Genomic DNA, 22,785 nt, shown 5'->3' with positions numbered 1-22,785 from the left:
TCGCCATCATCACTGTGTAAAACTTACAGCAACTTCTGGCGTTCGCACATGCGCAGTTGTGACGTGTAAATCCGAATGTTGCGGTCAGTGATACCCTGCTCCTCCACAGGGTGTGCTGTTGAAGTCTTCGCAGATGCAATCAACTAAAATCACTGATTTGACGTGATCGTCAACTTTTTACACACTATTCTTGCTGTAAAAACCACTGAAAATCTTAAACCCTTTTTGAATGAGGTACAACTGAATTTTTAACGCCGCACTAAGTCATAATTACTTTTAATTCCTGGTTTACTGTCCCGTGAGAAATCTTCAATGTGATTGGCTGCTCAGCCTGCTTGATGACTTCACTGTCCTCTATAGATGGCGCCAGATTAAAAGTCACCTTGGACTAGGGGAAATCGATGCTCTAGGGCCCACTAAATCATTGTGGGCAGCTTTTTGAGAGGTCAGCGGCGAGTGCCGTCCCTTTGCCGCTGACCTCAAACTCCGGGCAACTATTTTATACAAATACAATGCATCAATATTTTTAATTTCATATAATTCTGTTTTAATGTAAAACTTGAGCTGTCACAGGTTCCAAAAACACTAACGAAAATATTTAAGCACTATTATTTTTGCATTGGAAAATTAAGCATTCCTACTAAGAGTGTGAAAAGCAATTGCAATACATCAAAAAGAACGAGAGAACCTTATTTATGATGGCTAAGTCAACTGTGAATTATACTACAAAAATATTGGCTATCATTTTTAAAAATTAGCCATGCCAAAATAAATTGACATCTATTTTACTTATATATTGTGGTATTTTTAGTTTTTAAATCACCTCAGATTCTATTTCATATAATTCAGGTGTTTGTTTGCAGCTTCAACACGCCCCCATCTTCTACAAAAAGTTGTTGAGGGAAATTTGGGTGGAACTACAGTGATCTTACTCTCAGTTCTTGGTCCAAGATAAAGTTTCAATTTGTAATGCCTTTTCTGCAGATTAGTCGTTGGTAACTTCTTCATTTTCAGTTACCGTGGGCTCAAGGTGGCCATCAGATTTCTTCTTTCCTTTTCCTGCGGCGACTGATTTCTTCTCTTTTTGCACCGCATTACTGGAAGCAAGATCATTACACTGCTCCACAATGAAGTTTAGCTGGAAAAGCCAGAAATCAAACATTTAAATACTATGTAATGAGCCTTATGTTGAATAATAGTAACATACTGCGCTGTCAAGTAGGCTGGGCAATCTAGCTAACCATCTCTCGTAGCTACGATGCCACTTTGTGTTGGTCTCCATAAGCTTCTGCCTGCTCTATTTTCCAACCAAAGGTCAGCTATATCAGTAGTACCCTGGAGAGATGAAACCTCTTGCTCACCATCGTTTTCTTAATGAAGTTGGGTAGCCTTGCCACGGAGGTGCAAAAATTGCCATAGCATCGACTCCTTTCACCATTGCAATGGAAGCAGTATTCCATGTTATGGTAACTGTTATACATGTATAACTTGTATTTACCCTGGACAGCCACCAGAGGGCTCATCCCCTGGAGTCCCAAGGGATCCCATAATCCCTTGGGAGTACAGGTACTTAAGGAGGCTTCACAGGCTGGAGAGGCACTCTGGAGACCTGCAAAAGACTACAGTCACACTTTACTTTGAGTTCATAGTATCCAGTCAGACTTTTTCTTCATACATAACAGTAAGGAAACAGAGAGTAAGGATAAAGCAAACATACTCTAATGGGATGTGACAAGTGGTGTTCCCCAGGGATCTGTACTGTGGCCTCAGCTTTTCACCATATATATCAATGACTTGGATGGAGGAATGGAGAATTGTATATGTAGTATACACTGTAGTTTAGTACAGTATACTCTACTAGTATAGTACTATACTTCATGATGATGATGACACTTCAAAAATACCATGGCCACATATATTATTAAACCTAATCCTAATAAATGCATTGCTGTACAGTTGCTACACCAATATCTCTTAAAACTTAAATTACGAGGTCTGAATCAGTAAATTGCCGTTTTGTAACAGATGGTGGTGCTGTTGCTGAGGAAAGGGACAAAATATATTAAGGTTACATTTGATTGAATCTGGTCTGTTTGTTTCTGCACTCTTATCACCTAGCTATGAATTACCAGGAACAGATTTGGGCGTGAATATTGGTTATACTGTAAAAGTATTCACTCAACATGACAAAGCTGTTGAGATGTATGTGAAGAGACTCCGAGAACTGAACTTGTGTGTACTGGAAAAAAATATTAAGAGGCGACTTGATTTAAGTGCTTAAAATTCAGAAAGGTATCAATAATCTTGGTGTATTCAAGCGGTCTGATTTTAAACTTTGATCCCAGATCTAGGGAACACAAGTATAAAATTAGAAATCCTCATGTGACACTTAAAAAAAAAAATTGCACCTTCGGCCCCAAACTAGTAGATATCCATAACAGACTCCCACTTAAATAACATAAAGCGGAGTTGATTGAAAGAGCTGCACAACTATCTGGTTAAGAATAGAACTGAAAGCTGATCAGTGGCAGTAGGTTAAATTCACCACAGTGTGGCCCCAAGTTTCCACATGATTTGCTCCTGATTTTTAGGAGCAACTGGTGTACAACGGAGTATCTTAGAAATTGGAATTTTCCACATTTAGTTTGCTCCAGTTCTAGTCAGTTAGAACAGTTTCACTTTGGAATAGAATTTTTTTTTCAAAAGGGGGCGTGTCCGGCCAGTTACACCTGATTTCAAAGTTTCGTGAGTGAAAACTTACTCCAAACTAACTTAGAATGGAGTAAGTGAAGATTTTTGTACGCTCGAAAAAACCTTGTCTACACTTTAGAAAATCAGGCATAGGTTACAAATCAGGCGTAGGGAATGGTGGGGGGGGGGGGGGGGGGTGTTTAAAGGGAAGTTTACAAACATTAAACACTTCAGTTTTACAAATAAAGAGCCATCATCAATAATAAATGATAAATACATCAATAAATCAACCAATAAATCAATCAAAAAAAATTTATAAGAAATAATTTTAAAAAAAAATCAATAAATAAAACATTTTCTACTTACCGACTGCAGCACTGGGAGCCCTCCAACAGCGTGCTGGGATGCCCCCCTCAGTGTGTCTCTGTCAGTGTCTCTATCTCTCTGTCTGTGTGTCTCTCATTCTCTGTCTGTCAGTGTCTGTGTTTCTGACAGCGAGGGGAGGGGAAGCAGAGGGAAGGGAAGGGAAGGGGAAGGGATGGAGGGGGGGGGGGAAGGGAAGGAGATTGGAGGGGGGGGGGGGAAGGGAAGGAGATTGGAGGGGGGGGGAAGGGAAGGAGATTGGAGGGGGGGGGAAGGGAAGGAGATTGGGGAGGGGGGGAAAGGAGATTGGGGAGGGGGGGGGGGAAAGGAGATTGGGGAGGGGGGGGGGGAAAGGAGATTGGGGAGGGGGGGGGGAAAGGAGATTGGGGAGGGGGGGGGGAAGGAGATTGGGGAGGGGGGGGGGAGAAAGGAGATTGGGGAGGGGGGGGAAGGAGATTGGGGAGGGGGTGGGAAGGAGATTGGGGAGGGGGGGGAAGGAAGGAGATTGGGGAGGGGGGGGGGAAGGAGATTGGGGAGGGGGGGGGGGAAGGAGATTGGGGAGGGGGGGGGAAGGAGATTGGGGAGGGGGGGGAAGGAGATTGGGGAGGGGGGGGGGGAAGGAGATTGGGGAGGGGGGGGGGAAGGAGATTGGGGAGGGGGGGGGAAGGAGATTGGGGGGGGGGGAAGGAGATTGGAGGGGGGGGGAAAGGAGATTGGAGGGGGGGGGAAAGGAGATTGGAGGGGGGGGGGGGAAAGGAGATTGGAGGGGGGGGAGAAAGGAGATTGGAGGGGGGGGGAGAAAGGAGATTGGAGGGGGGGGGGAAAGGAGATTGGAGGGGGGGGGAAAGGAGATTGGAGGGGGGGGGAAAGGAGATTGGAGGGGGGGGGGAAAGGAGATTGGAGGGGGGGGGAAAGGAGATTGGAGGGGGGGGGAAAGGAGATTGGAGGGGGGGGGAAAGGAGATTGGAGGGGGGGGGAAGGAGATTGGAGGGGGGGGAAAGGAGATTGGAGGGGGGGGAAAGGAGATTGGAGGGGGGGGGAAAGGAGATTGGAGGGGGGGGGAAAGGAGATTGGAGGGGGGGGAAAGGAGATTGGAGGGGGGGGGGAAAGGAGATTGGAGGGGGGGGGAAAGGAGATTGGAGGGGGGGGAAGGAGATTGGAGGGGGGGGGGAAGGAGATTGGAGGGGGGGGGGAAGGAGATTGGAGGGGGGGGAAGGAGATTGGAGGGGGGGGGGAAGGAGATTGGAGGGGGGGGGGAAGGAGATTGGAGGGGGGGGAAAGGAGATTGGAGGGGGGGGGAAAGGAGATTGGAGGGGGGGGGAAAGGAGATTGGAGGGGGGGGGGAAGGAGATTGGAGGGGGGGGGGAAGGAGATTGGAGGGGGGGGGGGAAGGAGATTGGAGGGGGGGGGAAAGGAGATTGGAGGGGGGGGGAAAGGAGATTGGAGGGGGGGGGGAAAGGAGATTGGAGGGGGGGGGAAAGGAGATTGGAGGGGGGGGAAAGGGAGATTGGAGGGGGGGGGAAAGGAGATTGGAGGGGGGGGGAAAGGGAGATTGGAGGGGGGGGGAAAGGGAGATTGGAGGGGGGGGGAAAGGGAGATTGGAGGAGGGGGGGGGAAAGGAGATTGGGGGAAAGGAGATTGGGGGGGGGTGGGGAGAAGGAGATTGGGGGGGGGTGGGGAGAAGGAGATTGGGGGGGGGGTGGGGAGAAGGAGATTGGGGGGGGGGGTGGGGAGAAGGAGATTGGGGGGGATGGGGGGGGGGGAAGGGAGACTGAACGGGCCAGGCCCGAGACTTCGAGCAGGGCTCGTCCCCAGCACCAGATTTACAGGTAGGTGGCGTTGGGTCGGTTCGGTTTGGGTCGGGGGGAGGGAGACGGAGGTCAGGTCGGGGGGAGGGAGGTCAGGTCGGATCCAGTCTGGGGGCGGGGGGGGGGGGAGCGGGTGTCGGGTCCGGTCCGCGGGCGGGGGGAGAGAGCAGCAGGTGTTGGGTCCGGTCCGGGCAGGGGGGGGGGGAAAAGAGAGCAGCGGGTGTCAGGTCCAGTCCGGGGGCGGGGGGGATCGCGGGTGTCGGGTCCGGTCCGGGGGCGGGAGCAGCAGGTGTCGGGTCTGGTCCGCGCGGGGTGGGGGGGGGGGGGGGAGGAGAGAGTGCAGCGGGTGTCGGGTCCGGGCGTGGGGTGGGGTGTCGGGTCGGGTCCGGGGGGGAGCGGGTGTCGGGTCCAGTCCGGAGGCGGGAACCGGGAGTTGGGTCGGGAGGAAGCAGGAGCTGGCTGTGGGAGGAGCCTTATTCATGCAAGCCCCAGTGAGGCCATTGGGCCAGGGCTAGGGGCTGCGTGCTTCGGGCCCCTCCCACACAGTTTTGGGCGCCTGGAGCTACTGCACTTGCGTGCCCACTGTAGCGCGCATGTGCAGAGGTCCCGGCACTGTTTTCGGTGCAGGGACCTGGCTCCGCCCCCTACAGCTCCTGCTGCGCTGCGCCAAGGGCCAGAGGACCTGCAGGGAGGTGGAGAATAGAGAGGTTTTTTTTAGGCGCACTTTGTGGCGTGAAAAACGGGCGTCCAGGTCGGGACTGCGCCGTCTAGGCACGGCTCGAAACTTGGGCCCCTTGTTACTAAGCTATACAGAACAGAAAATTCCAGCGGTTTGATCCCTGTGCTGAGTTAAGCCAATCTCAGTAATCGCAGTAGTTGGGGTGCTTCAATTGGTTTCTGCTTCTCAGTTCCCTGGTCTAAAGGGGGTTTAAAAAAAAAGCAAGCCAAAGTTCCTGCTTCTTAGTCCTGCTGGCAAATACATGGGTGGATGTTAGGTCAGGATAGTATCAGGCTCAACTGGGATTCCATCCACAGTAGAGTACACTGCTGACACTATCTAAGTTTACACATGAGCAGAGTTAGTTAGGTGAGCTAACCAAGGACTGACAGCAGGAATCAATGCCTTCGAGAGAGGAGCAGGAGGGAAGAGAGCAGGAATGATGGTTGAGGATAAATATCAATAGATAATTAAATATTCTATATAACACTAGGTTTCAGTTCTATTGAAGGCCACTGAAATAGCATTTATGGGGGCTAGATTTTCGGTTTTCAGCGAAAACGTAATTTTACCCCAAAATTACCATTTTCACACCTAACTTTCAGCCTTTACTTCTCTGTAAAATCGGCGTTGCATGAGGATTCGCGGCGCAAACTGCGAGTTTCGGCAACTTTAGTTAGAGGCCGGCAGCGCTGCAAGAGAGGCCTTGGGGGGGTGGGGGGGGGGTGGGGGGGGAGAAACAAAAAAACAAACATTCACAAAACACTTACCTACTAAATCATTGCAAAATAATTAAAAAATATAACTTTAACTTGCGTTTTTGCAGGTCTTCATACTTATCGCTGCTGGAAGGGCTGTACCGACAGGTTTGGCCCAGTCATTATTCTGGGCGTGGCGTACGGGTCCCCGAGAGCGCCAAAAGTGCAACACAAACGCAATTTGCATCGTTGCATGTCGGCGCACCTCTCCCCGGCTGTACGTGGAAGCGCCGCCACAAAGAGGGGGCCGAGGAACCTGTTGACCGGGTTTTCACCGTGGAGGCTCAAATCGCGGCGAAAATCCGGTTGCAAAGTCGGCGAAAATCTAGCCCATGGAATTTAACCAGAGCTGCCCCATACAGATTCTAATGTTAGAGTTTAACTAAATTACCTGTGTGCATGTCACGTTATATCTTCTTGGAATTTTTAATCACAAGAAATTAAATAAACTGGGGCAAGTACAACTTGTATATGATCTGTTTCAAGAATTTGATAGTCTGAATGCCCATTCCTTATTCAATGAGCATTCTATTAATACTGTCAAGTTTGAGTATTTTAAATGGAGAAGGTAAAACTGGAACACAATTATAACATTCATGACAACTTTACCAGCGCTTTGCTCCTTCTCGCCAGCAGTTTCACATCATCTGTGTTTACAGTGGTCCGCTTTCCATGCCTGTAGACAGATATTAAAGTGAACTACCACATTGGTTCTATATTAAAATCTTCATATTACTTTAAAAAATGAATCCAGTACTAAAATGTAGCTATCCACCAGGATTAAAAAATTTGGAAATCAGGAAAGTGAGCAGGAGTAGGTGTAGGCCATGCTCCACAACATGCCTTGAGCACATAATCTAGGTTCCAGTGCAGTACTGAGTGAGTGCTGCATTGTTGGCAGTTCTCTCAGAAGATATGTTACACCTAGGGCCTGTTGTTTAAGTGCTTCAAATGGACATGGCGTTATACAAAGATGACCGGGAAGCTCCTGCACTGTTCAGAGCAATATTCCTCAATTAACCAACAACACTTAAAAGCAAATTTCCTGCTGTTTCATCTTATGGTTGTGGGGGAAGAGCAGAGAAGAATAGATGGCATGTTTAAGAACACAAGAACATAAGAATTAGGAGCATGTTTGCCTACATAACAGTTAGTGCATTTCAAAGATAATTCATTCAGAGTACATTTCAATCTAAAAGGCACGATATCTACTCTTGCTCCTATTTATGTTCTTATCGATAAGGGAATAAAGGATTATGGGGAGCGGCAGGGAAGTGGAGCTGAGTCCATGATCTGATCAGCCATGATCTTATTAAATGGCGGAGCAGGCTTAAGGGGTCAAATGGCCGACTCCTACTCCTAGTTCTTATATAAATTCTTCATATAATAACCACCAGTACCTGTAGTAGTAATAGCAATGAAGATCCAAATGGCAATAAGGCACTGATGAAACTCACGTAGCATTTTACAAGATCAAAATTGACAAATCAGTCTTTTTTCAACATAAAGTTAAATGAGTTTCTCAATGATGAATATATTAGATATGGATGCCTTGCAACAAGTCTGAGGCAACTTAATTAAATCCACAGGGAAAGAAAAAAAAAACACATTTGCTTCCATTCTCTCAACCTCTGTGCATGTTTTTTTGAGAACTTCAAATATAACAATTAGAATCAAGGTTTTTGGCCATGTGTGTCAAGGATGGGTACATCCCATGAGCAAGCCACATGGATAGGTGGCATTTAAAAAATATAAAAAGAAAACATAATTTTGCTCCAAAAGATTTGGTGTGCCCTACCCTCTCACTCTGCTGGATCAGTTACATGTGAAGTGGGTTTGGCCAGTCTGAACCTAGTCCCCAGGGGCACAAGTCTACACCATAAAACTGCCCAAAACTTGGGCACAATTAAACTGTATTGGCAATTTCAGCAGAGAAGTCACAAGGATTGCTGATCTAGGAAGTGGAACATTAAACAGCAGTTGTGGTTGTATTAATGCACATTAGCTGGAGCAGGTCATAGGGAGAATTACTCTTGTATTTAACTATTACTACAGCTGATCTGGGAGTGCTAAAAATTAGAAATTCTTCCACTCACTAACACGGACTTCACTCATTTAACAAAGCTCACCCCAAAATTTTTAAAGAAATGTTACTTTGTGCAAATATTATTGATAAAGAAAAGGAGTCACAAAAACTGGTCTGAAAATATTAATCTCACAAAATTCATTTACAACTTCACACAAAATAAGCTAAAATGTTATATACTGGAAACTTGAGAGGTTTGGGAAAGTCAATACCAAGGAAGAAGTTTAAAACACAGCTGAATCTTATTCCAAACTATTATAATTTCCTTTGTTAAACAAAAGTATTTTCCTTCCCCTGCCATCAGCTGAGCTTCATTATAACAGTGTTTGTGGAGGAACCCATCTTATCAGGGGTTTATCTCATCAAGAGCCTCCTCTTGCTGTCTCCCTCCCCACCGAGGCACCAGTAAAAGATTTAACTCTACATTCACTGGATTTGTGTCACTTACTTTGCAAATAGTTCGAGGTCCGTGGCAAAATTCTCTGGAAAAAAAGTTGAGGTATTTAAAAATAAATAACAGGCAAAGCTTTTACAGATCATGAGGACTGCAAAACATAGCTCAACACAAGTACAAATGTGCCACACATCAACAAATTCAAACAATGTGACAAATCTAAAGATTTTACAGCAAAACATCCCCAAAACAAAATAGGTTCATCAGAAATAGTTCCAAAAGGTATTTGGATTATTGCATGAATGTATTGCTTTAGGCTATATTCCAGTGGCAAGACTGGAGATGGACTTCAAGAAATCATTTCACAGTCAACATTGTTAGAAAGAGCCAAGACTGACTGTTGTAAGGTTTTTTCAACTATGTTAGAATAAGCTGGCATGTTTGTCTTCGTCAGACTTCATCGAGAATAGTATCCAGATATGGCTCCCTCATATGGTGGGTGTTATGGAGTCTATATATGGACATTACCACCATGGATGGTAATGTCCATATAGAGAGGGGCAGGGGCGGGTGTGGTGAGTGGGGGCCCGAAGCAGACAGCACACCCGCCAGTCCTGAAGGAAAAGACACCTGGCTGATTTTAACCGAAGGGCCGCATTTGAAATCGGTGTCCCGCGCGAAGCTGGCGGGAATGACGTCAAGGCCGGTGGGCGTGAGCAGGATTTGAGGCAGAGGGAGGGCCGGGGCAAGAGAGGCCCAAGGATTTCGTTCTGCTGCTACAAAGAATTTAAAAAATCTTACTTCATTTGGCCTCTTCTGACCACTGCCGCACCCAGCCAGGTTTCTCTGATGGGTTTGATGTTTAGATTCATCATCATTTATTTTTATTTAGAAGTTCACAACACTCCAGGACTGGAACACGTAATCTGGCACTTCAAAGCAATATGGAGGGAGTGTGCATTGTCAGAGGAGTCATCTTTCAGATCTTTCATCACACTGAGGCCCCATCTGCTTATTCAGTTAGGTGAATAGTTCTATGGGAAATTTTACAAAGAGTGAAGATTTCTCCCAAGATCCTGACCAACATTCCCCCCATAACCAACAGAAAACAGATTAACTTGTCATATTTCCAGCATTTTCTGTTTTTATTAACATGTCGTCCATTCATTTGCTATTTTTGAGACCTTGCTGTGCACAAATTGGCTGCTACATTTGGCTAAGAAACTGACTACACTTCAAAATGAATTCAGTGGGTAAACTGAGGATGTGAAGAACATGACACTCTTCCTATAGGGTCACTTCGTCACAGCTAGGAACCAGAGTTAATTTTTCCCTCTCTCCTGGTCAGGTAAAGAGAGCCCAATTACAAATCCCAACCTCCGCCTGACTGAGACTGGCAGAACTATCAATTGAGTCTGGGTTCTCCTGGTCTGTATGGCTTAGTGTCACACGAGTCTATGTATGCATCCACTGAACCATCAGTTTGACACTACATAAATTATCACTTGTGAAAAAATATTTTCTTACAATTTCCCTTCCTGCCCAATATATCATTGCATGGCAATTTCCTTTTTTATTCTAATTATCAAAATTTTAAATACCTCCTCCATGCCAGTTAAAAGGGATATCAACCTTAAATGAACTCTTTCACGCAGATTAATTTCCACCAACCTGAACAAGTTATGTATCAATAATACTAATTAAGAAGAAAGGCAAAAACCATAGTTTCTTCAGGAATATTATCCATTGAAAATACTAATATTGGAAATGGATGATGTTACAATACAAACCAACTGATTCAAAAGCAAAATACTGCAGATGCTGGAATATGGAATAAAACAGAAAATGCTGGAAATCTCAGGTCAGGCAGCATCTGTGGAGGGGAAGCAGAGTTAACGTTTCGTGCCAATGTTAGATATCATAGAAGGTCCCTCGAATCGAGGATGACTTGCTTCCATGTCAAAAAGTTCACAGGTGTTTCAATGAAGGACCTAAAATTCCAGGTCCGAACTAAATTTTGAAGGGTGGAAGATGCCTGTGTGGATTTTTTAAACATGTGGTGGCCATTGCACACTAGTCACCACACAGGCTTGACAGAGCTAAGCCTTGGTCCAGTGGCAAGGGTTACCCAAGACGACGGGAGACCATCTCTGCTGCACGGACCTAGTGCGTACTCATATCGCAGTGTGAGCTGGCCCGGGCTGCCCCTGGGCCCCCACCTCTTCTGGGCCCCAGATTCATGCCTCCCCTGGGTCCCGATCACATCCCTCTACAATCTCTCGCCGCTCCTTCGCCCTGACCTCGCCGCTCCTGCTGTATCTGCCCACACTCCAATCAGCAACCTGGACCTTGGTGACATCCCTCTTCACTGCCGTTGCTCTCCTGCTCCACCACGTGCTGCTCCCTGGAGTGGTACGCCACCATGTTGCTCCTTCCGCTCCCCGGCCTGATCCGATGACCCTTCGTCATCGACCCGAAACTTTAACTCTGCTTCCACAGATTTCCAGCATTTTCTGTTTTAAACCAATGGATGTCTTTAAAGAATGTCAAACCTGAAAGCATTATAAATAACATTATTAATTTCAAAACAAAATAAATGAAATCATAGGCTTTCAAAAGAAAAGGTACAGCAGTGTGTTGTGCTGTAGCTTTATCAATGAGTTGGATTACAGAAAGACATCATCATCACCACCACCATAGGCAGTCCCTCAGAATCGAGGAAGACTTGCTCCACTCTTAGCATATGTTCTTAGGTGGCTGAACAGTCCAATACGAGAACACAGTCTCTGTCACAGGTGGGACAGATAGTCATTGAGGGAAAAGGTGGGCAGGGAGCCTGGTTTACCTTCCGCTGCTTGCGCTCGATTTCTGTATGCTCTCGGCGAAGATACTCGAGGAGCTCAACACCCTCCCGGATGCACTTCCTCCACTTAGGGCGGTCTATGGCCAGGGACTCCCAGGTGTCAGTGGGGATGTCACACTTTATCAGGGAGGCTTTGAGAGTGTTCCTGTAACGTTTTCTCTGCCTGCCTTTGGCTCGTTTGCCATGGACGAGTTCAGAGTAGAGTGCTTGCTTTGGGAGTCTCGTGTCTGGCATGCGAACTATGTGGCCTGCCCAGCGGAGCTGATCAAGTGTGGTCAGTGCTTCAATGCTGGGGATGTTGGCCTGGGCGAGGATGCTAATGTTGGTGCGCCTGTCCTCCTAGGGGGTTTGTAGGATCTTGCAGAGACATCACTGGTGGTATTACTCCAGCGATTTAAGGTACATGGTCCACGTCTCTGAGCCATACAGGAGGGCGGGTATTACTGAGACCCTGTAGACCATGAGCTTGGTGACAGTTTTGTCTTCAAACACTCTTTTCCTCAGGTGGCCAAAGGCTACACTGGCGCACTGGAGGCAGTGTTGGATCTCGTCGTCAATGCCTGCTCTTGGTGATAGGAGGCTCCCGAGATAAGGAAAATGGTCCACGTTGTCCAGGGCCACGCCATGGATCTTGGTGTCTGGGGTGGGGGGGGTAGTGCTGTGCGGCGAGGACAGGCTGGTGGAGGATCTATGTCTTACTGATGTTTAACGTAAGGCCCATGCTTTCATATGCCTCGGTAAATACGTCGACTATGTCCTGGAGTTCAGCCTGTGTGTCGTCCGCATACTGTAGCTCGACGACAGAGGTTGGAGTGGTCTTGGACCTGGCCTGGAGATGGCGAAGGTTGAACAGTTTCCCACTGGTTCTGTAGTTTAGTTCCACTCCAGCGGGGAGCTTGTCAACTGTGATGGGGAGCATGGCAGCGAGGAAGATTGTGAAAAAAACAAACACATTGTATTGAATGGTAATACATGGGGTCTGTAAGATTTTCAATCTCAGTCAGGGCAGGAAGTGAAGAACAATTAACTGGTGGAGCCAATCTAGGTCACTGTACCCCTAACTGCTGGTTACATAATGGCACGGGTACAGTTCAAAAGGACAGAGCTATCTATTACTAACATATAAAAGTAAGACAGAATGGGTGGTGTTTTTTTTAAATCTATGATACAGGAACTGTGAAATAATGCACTTGAAGATCCAGATAAGATTTTGCAGGATGCACACCTCCAAGATATTCTCACACCACCATTATGTACAGCCACATCCTTTAGAAATAAAGCAGCCGTAGTAATAGGTGCAAAGCAGGAAATTAATGAATCTTTGCAAGACACTACATAACAGAATTAAGAAAAAAAAAACTCATTTTATTAGGAAAGGGAAGCAAGATATTGCCAATGAAGCAGTGCCCTTTCCCCAATTTAGAATGTTTGAGCCCATGTATGTCTAAGTAACCTGCAGTAGGAACCTTTCATTTTGTTAATTCTAGACACACACTATACACAGTTATAAAGATAAATTTATACAAACTATCATTTTTTGGACTTTAAAGCTACATTTGAATTATGTTCAGCTGTTAAACCTAAACATTACCATACAGCTCACCCATAACAGATCAATTTGTTTGCAAATACTGACCTAAATTAAGTATAGAGCTAGTTTTAAAAAACTTGATTCTTAGTGAGTAAAAACGCTAGAACTAATTAGTCAAAGAGTGCAACCCACTTTAACAAGTTATTACCATGAAAATTATACAACAGTGCAGGCATTTGAGCCGATAACATCATCTGGTTCAAATCTGGTTAATAATTTTAAGTAGGAGGCAAGAAAAATGACAAACCATGAACTAAAAGATGGCTGAGAAAAAACAGCAATCAGACATTTCTAAGAACCTAGCACTTTCTTACCAATATGTGCTTTTTAAAATCCCACACATTTCTCAATGCAGCCGAATGCTTCACATATTTACCAATATTTGAAAATGCGATAATTCTGACCGCTTTACTAGTCCGTTTACTGGCATTTGAAAAGATTGTTCAACACGAGTCCAAACTTTGATAAAAAATAGTACTGCTATGAATACCTTTAATCCCATTATTTCTAAATGATCCTGCATTAGACTCAACAATACCATAAGTCATACAAAATAGCACAGTACATTGGTGCTCTGATGTATTTCTTCAGGTACATAATTCCTTCTGATCATGAGTTCAGGATTTTAGCTACACCATGGGACAAGGGAACTCCCTTTGCTATCCCCCAACTCCAGTCTAGCTAAGTTAAGTCTTTTCCACATAAGATCAAAGTTAAGGCACATATTGCAGTGATCAACTCAAAGGCAGAAGTGTCAGAGCCAGGAACGGGTTATCTACTTGCCTTTTGTTAGGGAAAGGGGTATGTAACGCATGGCGATTGGGGTGGGGGGAGAGATAGCCAAATTCCCGCAACCTAATAGGATAATTCTGACTTTAAATTGCCAAAATATAATTGAATCATACCACACAGGAGGCCATTCGGCCCATCGTGCCTGTGATAGCTCTTTGAAACTTTTTGTCAATTTTCTCTTTATTCTTAACACCTTTTCCGTTTCTTCCTTCAAGCAAGGGATTTTGTTTTATGGAGAAAAAATAAATAGAATGTATTTTGCTGGAGGCAAGTGGCAGATCTAGGCATAAAGCCAAAACATTAAATGACTCATACAAGTCCTCAAACCAATCTGTAAAGTTGGATGATAATGAAAACTCTTAACGATCCTAGACCTGAAATCCATCAACAAACTTTGTGCACTATTGCATGCAATGAAGAGCTCAAAAATGTGTTATTCTCATACTACTGCTTCTCTTCTCATTCCCGCACCTCTGGAGTCCCCAAGGATCTATCCTTGGCCTTCTATTTCTCATCTACAGGCTGCCACTCGGCGACATCATTCAAAAAGAGATCAAGATTCCGCATGTACGCTGACAACACCCAGCTCTATCTCACCGTCTCCATTGCATCGGATTTGTCAAACTCCTTCTCCAACTTCCAGTATTGGATGAGCAGACATTTCCTCCAATTAAATATTGTGAAGACCAAAGCCATTGTCACCACATTCTCCGTTCCCTAGCCACCAATTCCATCCCCCTCCATGGTCACTATCTGAGGCTGAACCAGACTATTCGCAACCTCGGAGTTGAGCTTCCAACACCATATTTTTTCCGTCACCACCTCGATAATATTGTCCGTCTCCGGTCCCTGCTGCTGAAATCCTCATCCATGCTATGGTTACTGCCAGGCTCGACTATTCCAAAGCTTTCCTGGCTGGCTTCCCATCTTCCAATCTCTAAACTTCAGTTGACTTAAAAATTCTGCTGCCTGTATCTTAACTCACACCAAGTCCCATTCACCAATGAGCTCTGTGCTCGCTGACCTATACGTGCTCCAGGTCCAGCAACACTTCAAATTTAAAATTCCCATCCTTGTGTTAAAATCTCTCCGTGGTAAACTCTGAAGATGGCAATGAATATAACATTCCTAAAGTGTTCAGACAAGCTAGAGTGGGCAAAGGAAGCAGTGGTAATCTATATGTTTGGTACACCTGGTGCAAAAGACAGTTGATCTTATGGGAGAGGGCATGCTACAAAATGAACTCCTATGGTTAGACACCTGTATTGCAAAAAAAAATACAAACTAACACTGTCCCACAATTTGCTCTATGAAGAGATACACGAGAACAGGAAAGTTATTTTAATGGGAGACTTCAATCAACCAAAAATGAGCAGGGCAAAGCCAAGTAGTTTAGAGTCAGCGTGGTAAATTTAATGCATGAACCTTCATGATCCAGTGAGTCAAGGAAGCCACAATAGCTAATGCTAACTTTGACCTGATATTTGTTAATGATCCAGAGCACACACAGAAAATGGATGTGGTAGCACTCACAGGGTACAGTGACTCAAGAATGATTAAGGTTAACATGATCTGGGATTCAGATGTTCCAAAGACTAGGTATAAAACTTTAAAAGAGCCAAATTCAAAGAAATGAGGAAACAACTAAAGGAAGATTGTTCAAATTAAAAAAGTAAAATAAAGAAAAAATGACCTCCACAAAAGAGATAGGGGTTCACTGCGAAAATTATTGGAACGCTACAAGGGTGGAAGAGAGGCACAAGAAAGGGAGGGGCAAAGAGACCAGAATAAAAGCATAACGATGGAAACAAAACACACAATAAAACAAATAGTCAGTATTACAGTAGTAAAAAGGCAGTCAGAGGAGAGAAGCACAAAAGATGCCATCAAGCATAAACTGAACATGACCATAAAATAGTAAATATTCTGAACAACTACTTCCTCCAGGTATTCACCAAGGAAGATATGAGTAACACCTCCACCCCATTGATTGATATAAATGAAATGGAAGTCCTAGAAAAACTAAAGGGACTCAAAAACATATAATTCCCCAGGGATAAATTGTATTTATCCCAGAGTACAGAAACTGATTGGAAGAGATTTTTAAAACATTGACAATCATTATGAGAGATTTGATGGATACTGGGGAGATGTCAGGGTAATGTGGAACCCATATTCAAAAAGGGTAACAAAACAAACACAGGCAGCTACAATCCCATTAGTCTTACTTCAATACCATGAAAAATAATGGAATCAATCAGGAGTAAACTTGAGGATTATCTGTATGACAATAACCTAGTAAACAACAGGAGAGACGCGAATTCGGGGCCCAGAAGAGGCGAGGGCATGGGCCAGCCCACACTGTGATATGTGTGCGCACTAGGTCCGTGCAGCAGAGCTGGTCTCCAGTCGTCTTGGTTAATCCTTGCCACTGGACAAAGACCTAGCTCTGTCAAGCCTGTGTGGTAGCTAGTGTGCAACGGCCACCACACGTTAAAAAAAATCCACGCAGACACATCTTCCACCCTTCAATATGCAGTTTGGGACCTAGAATATTAGGTCCTTCATTGAAACACCTGTGAACTCATCCTTTTTTGATCGAAGCAAGTCATCCTCGATATGAGGGGCCGCCTAAGAAGAAACAGCAATCAATATAGCTTCAGAAGGGGCAGATCTTGTTTGACCAACCTCTCTGGAAAACCTGTAACATGGTGTGCGTAGGTTTCTAAAAGGCATTTGATAAAATTCCACATGAAAAGCTATTAGTTAAACCTAAAGCTGTGGGATTCAAGGTAAACTTTGGGGTGGATAAGAAATTGGCTTAAGAGTTTAAAAAAAAAACAGGTACTTGGTAGCACTAGGTGGAGTGCCCCAGGGCTCAGTGTTGGAATCATTACTGTTCCTAATTTACACCAATTACTTGGATTTAAACTCAGTGCAAATGTCAAATTTTCATATATGATATAAAACTAGGTGGGGCAGTGGAATCAAAGGAGACATCTTAGAAATGATAATGAACTAGAACAGACGAATAGCAGATGAAATTTAATTCAGAGCACATAGGGAGGAAAGATGAGCAACAGACGTACTCCATGAATGGTGCAGAAATAGCTATCGGTGAAATTGAAAGAGACCTATGAGCCTCAGTAGACTCAATGACCAACATGTCTAACCAATGCAGAACAGCAATCAACAAAGCCACTAACTTGGGATTTTCAATCTGGGACGGAAACATCCGAGAGAAGCTCAAGAGTTACACAAGACATTTAAAGAAATGCAAACGGTAATCCTGGAATATTACTTAGAATTAAATTATGAGTAGACGGGGGGGGCGGTGGGGAAGCGCGGTAGTAAAAGTTACATTTAAGACTGACATCAGGATGTTGTTCATAGAGAAGTGAAAATACTGGAGATGTTTAAGAATCAATTAGATGCAGTAATGGTTGGTGGGGGGTGGCCTTCCTCATCCGTAATTATCGTGATGACAATGCCTGAGGAGGAAGTAAATTCAATGAATTCACTCTACATAATTAACAGCAGCCCAATTTTGCAGACTCAAAAGTGATACAGTACAACTTTACCTCAGCAGTAAAAAAATGCATTGTGCATTGCGTGGTATAATGCTCCCATCCCTAAAAAGCAAAATAGCCTCTGACACACCATAAGAAATCCAGCAGGAGATTAACTACTTTGAGCAAAAATATTAATCCTGGTGTGAGCCAAAGGCAAACAGTTGGAAAGGGACCAAGCTCCAAGTCAACAAAATGGACAGCGAGATCACCATCGAGGTTAAATGATAAATCTGGCATTATTGCACTGTAGTTTAACTAGTGAATTTATTCCAAGAACATTTTAGAACCTCCATATACAAGAGATGCCAGTATTACAAAAAAAAAATTAAATTTTAATAAATTCTCAATCTTGCAGATGCAATAAAATTAGTTCTGAAAAGTGTGAAGATATTTTCTTAACATGGTTTTAGAATTAATCTGGTAATGAGCAAAAATGTGACATTATCTCAGTATTGAGCATTAAGATTTTATCGCTTCCTGAAATGCTACGGGTGGTCAGCTTGCATGCTGTGAATCAATTCTTTTTCTGGTGTTAATGCATTGAGTAAACAGTTTCCGAAGCAAAAAATTCACACAGCTGTGATTAATCTTTGAAACTGAAATTACACTAAAAATATCAATGAGAAACTACCAAGACGCTATTCAGAACATGGTCATTTTCTTCCACAGTTTCTTTAGCTTACATGAGTGCATTTAATCTAAAAGTAGTAGTTCACAGAGATGTCACAAGTTTTCCTAAGAAAGTTCTGGAGCTTGAATAAGGCACTGAAGTTTGGAGCAAGATATGAAGATTTTCAAGAATAACCACCATTGGTGTAACATTGTTGAATTTCCCCTCCATCCCTATAGAGCATCGTGCAAAGCCATTCATGCAGTTCATCCTATTAATTGGACGTGCACAGCTTGCAATCTTCTTCCACCATCAGAACAAATGCTCATCTCAAACACAATGGTTTAGATCTAAACAACTAGGGCCTATAGTATGCAGTTAACTCGGTCGTACACTGAAATGAAAGTTGGAAATGTGGCCAATGCAATAAAAATATTAGGCTTAGAAAACACACAGATATCAGGCACAACAGTCACACTCCTAGGGTGAATTAATTAGGTTGGTCTAATTCACCAACGATTTATTTTTCTGGAAACTACTGAGTTTACAACACGCCATGTTATGATGAGTGCTAAACTAACAGTTCAAGTAAGTTTGTTCCTCCCAGTATCACTTACCATTATGGAAACAAAAGAGTGAGCCAAGAACATAAAGCATATAAAAGAAAATACTATTCCGATCATAAAGTAATTTTCTTCCACAGACTATGCACAATCTACCCAACTAATTAGTCTTCTAAGAAAATGTTCTACATAGTTTCTCCGTACCCCCTCACAAAGAGATACGAGGCAAAACTCCAGAATACCTCTCTAATGTCTTACTTTCTGTATCTTTGACTAATGTAAAAGTCAATGTACTTCAAAAGCAATTAATTGTGTGAAGCACTGAGACCTTTCAATGAGGTGATAAGGTGCGATATAAATTCAAGATTTTTATTGGACCAGCAGATATGCTTGCACATAACAGACATAAAACGATATTCCATAAGGCTCATCTGGGTCTATAATTACCCATATAACCCTCAAGCCTATACCGGTCAGCTCTTTCTTAAAGATAGGACACTATCCTCATTAAAAGAAACAAAAAGACTTGGATTTATATAGCACCTTTCATGACCACTGGACATCTCAAGGCGCTTTACAGCCAATGAAGTACTTTTGGAGTGTAGTCACTGTTGTAATGTCAGAAACGCGGCAGCCAATTCCCACAAACAGCAACATGATATTGATCAGATAATCTGTTTTTATGATGTTGATTAAGGGATAAATATTGGCCCCAGGACACCGGGGATAACTTCCTTACTCCTTCTTCAAAATGGTGCCATGGGATCTTTTACATCCACTTGAGAGAGCAGACAGGGCCTCTGTTTAACATCTCATCCGAAAGATGAAAACACATTTCTTACACAGTCCGATAATCTGAAAATACTTTTGGGTTGGAAACAGTATTTTGTAGACTCCCAAGTGCCACATTTTGTATGTTGGTGATGCAAAGTCCTTGCCCACTGTATGAAGTCCAGTTGCTGGTTAGACTGAACTAAAGACCGGAGAGAAATCTCCAGTATTTATTCCAGACCGAAGGCCTTTGAATAAACAGTTGTCAATCAATCAAGTTCAAAGACACAAAGAAGCATCCTGTGCACAAAAAGGCATGACAATCAGATTTTCACAGCTCATCTAGGCATTGCATATTACTACTTTAAATATAATGATAGGCATCCATGACAAAATGTCAATCAACCATGCCTGGCCTCCATTTTGAAGCTAGGCAAGGGAACACAGCCTTCATCTTAACACTAGCTTTTTAAAAAAGTGGAACATAAAGATATTGAAATGTTCATCCTTTGGCAAAAATCCTTCATCCCACTTGAGGAGGCTAGCCTGAACATCACTGGACACAAGAACAAGGAAGCTTGAACCAAAAGAATATCACAGAATTAGCTAATAATGGAATGAGGTGGTTATACGGCAATTTCTGAAACGGGCATGGGCAAGAGTGGTGGAGGGGGAGGTGCTAAGTGGACTAGTTTAGATCAGATATAAGTAATATAAACTTTAAAGTAGAACAAACTAAACCTAAAAATGGCAGCGCAGGAAGTGATATGTCCTTTAAAATAATGAAAGGGATAGACAAGATAGAGGCAGAGAGGTTGTTTCCACTGGTCGGGGAGACTAGAACTTGGGGGCACAGCCTCAAAATACGGAGGAGCCAATTTAAAACCGAGTCGAGAAGGAATTTCTTCTCCCAGAGGGTTGCAAATCTGTGGAATTCTCTGCCCAAGGAAGCAGTTGAGGCTAGCTCATTGAATGTATTCAAATCACAGATAGATAGATTTTTAACCAATAAGGGAATTAAGGGTTATGGGGAGCGGGCGGGTAAGCGGAGCCAAGTCCACGGCCAGATCAGCCATGATCTTTTTGAATGGCGGAGCAGGCTTAAGGGGCTAGATGGCCTACTCCTGTTCCTAATTCTTATGTTCTTACTATACAGTATAAACGCACACGAGGCCCATATTTGAGAGGTGGTCACTCTGTGACCAGTTACTTTTATTACTGAGACCTCAAGTGATGAAGGTGGGTGGAGCTTCCCCTTTTATACCTGAAAGTTCAGGTTAGGAGTGTCTCCCACAAGTTCGCCCCTTGTGGTCAACATTCAAGGTGTACAACTTAGGTCAGCTTATACATGGGTTACAATGATAGTTGAATACACGGCATCACCTCCCCCCCCAAAGTCTTATTGGGATCACAGGTTAAGTCTCTCTGGTGGTTTACGCTCCCTTGTCGAGCATCTGAGTTGGGGCTCCGGTTGTTGGGCGCTGACCTGAGTGTCTGCTGTTTGCGGTGCTTCAGGCCTGTCTGGACTGACCACAGTGACTGGGCTCTCCTCCACTTGGGTCCGGTCCGCCACTTGGTCCCGGTGTTCGGTCACCTGTGGTGGAGTAAACTCTATGTCGTGTTCTTCCTCTGCTTCTTCTATGGGGTTGCTGAACCTCCTTTTAGTTTGATCTACGTGTTTGCGGCAGATTTGTCCATTGGTAAGTTTAACTACCAAAACCCTATTCCCCTTTTTGGCAATCACAGTGCCTGCAAGCCATTTGGGCCCTGCAGCGTAATTAAGGACAAAAACAGGGTAATTGACATCAATACATCGCGCCCTCACATTCCTGTCATGGTAGTCACATTGTGACTGACGCCTGCTCTCACAATTTCTTTCATAGTAGGGTGTATAAGGGATAACCTGGTTTTGAGCATCCTTTTCATTAGCAGCTCTGCGGGTGGAACCCCTGTGAGCGAGTGTGGTCGGGATCTATTGGCCAACAGGAGGCGTGATAAGCGGCTTTGTAGGGAACCCCCTTGGATTCTGAGCATCCCGTTTGATTATCTGCACTGCTCGTTCTGCCTGGCCGTTTGAGGCCGGCTTGAACGGTGCCATTCTGACATGGTTGATTCCATTGCCTGCCATGAAGTCCTGGAATTCAGTGCTTGTGAAGCACGGGCCATTGTCGCTGACCAAGACATCATGTGCGACGAACATTGCCTGTAGACTTTCTACCGTGGCAGAGGATGTGCTTGAATTTAAAATGGCACACTCAATCCATTCGGAGTAGGCGTCTACTACAACCAAAACATTTTTCCCATGAGAGAGCCTGCGTAGTCCACATGGATGCGTGACCATGGCTTGGCGGGCCAGGACCAGGGGCTAAGGGGGGCTTCCCTGGGTGCGTTGCCCAGCTGAGCACACGTGTTGCACCTGCGAACACAAAGTTCCAGGTCTGCATCGATCCCTGGCCACCAAATGTGTGACCTGGCAATTGCTTTCATCATGACAATGCCTGGGTGCTCATTGTGAAGTTCTCTGATAAACACCTCTCTGCCCATCTGGGGCCTGACTACTAGGTTTCCCCACATTAGGCAATCGGCCTGAATCGAGAGTTCATCCTTGCGCCTATGAAACGGTTTAAATTGCTCAGGGCATGCCCCATTAATGGCTGCCCAGTCCCTATTCAGGACACATTTCTGAACTAAAGACAGTAGCGGGTCTTTATTTGTCCAGACTTTAATCCAACGGGCTGTCACAGGTGAGCCTTCGCTTTCGAAAGCTTCAACAGCCATGACCATCTCAGCATCATGCTCAGTTGCCCCCTCAGTGGTGGCTAGTGGGAGCCTGCTGAGTGCATCGGCGCAGTTTTCAGTGCCCGGTCTGTGCCGAATTGTGTAGTCATAGGCGGCTAATGTGAGTGCCCACCTCTGTACGCGGGCCGATGCATTCGCATTTATGGCTTTGTTGTCGGCCAAAAGGGACGTTAGGGGTTTGTGATCTGTCTCCAGCTCAAATTTCCTGCCAAACAGGTACTGGTGCAATTTTTTAAAATGCATATACACATGCTAGCACTTCCTTTTCTACTATCCCGTAGTCACTTTCTGCCTGGGACAGACTTCTGGAGGCATAAGCTACCGGCTGTAACTGACCATTGGCATTCACATGCTGCAACACATACCCGACCCCATAGAACGACACATCGCACGTTAAAACAAGTTT

At 44.5% G+C, this 22,785-nt stretch overlaps 1 protein-coding gene across 1 annotated transcript in view; it reads right to left on the bottom strand.

Moving 5' to 3' along the window:
* Nucleotides 1-523: 523 nt before the first annotated feature.
* cenps (centromere protein S) overlaps nucleotides 524-22,785 on the bottom strand; it is a 51,454-nt gene continuing 29,192 nt past the window's right edge. The window contains exons 3-5 of the mRNA XM_070860569.1: nucleotides 8,873-8,906; nucleotides 6,948-7,014; nucleotides 524-1,138 (exon numbers count right to left, since the gene is read on the bottom strand). Coding sequence (XP_070716670.1) covers nucleotides 986-1,138; nucleotides 6,948-7,014; nucleotides 8,873-8,906 — 254 coding nt within the window. The 3' untranslated portion in view covers nucleotides 524-985. The remainder of the gene's footprint in view (nucleotides 1,139-6,947; nucleotides 7,015-8,872; nucleotides 8,907-22,785) is intronic.

The sequence above is a fragment of the Pristiophorus japonicus genome, chromosome 18, assembly GCF_044704955.1.
Source record: "Pristiophorus japonicus isolate sPriJap1 chromosome 18, sPriJap1.hap1, whole genome shotgun sequence".
Classification (NCBI taxonomy): Eukaryota; Metazoa; Chordata; class Chondrichthyes; family Pristiophoridae; genus Pristiophorus; species Pristiophorus japonicus.
The sequence above is the reverse complement of the archived record's forward strand: the minus strand, read 5'-3'. Positions and strand labels throughout refer to the sequence as shown.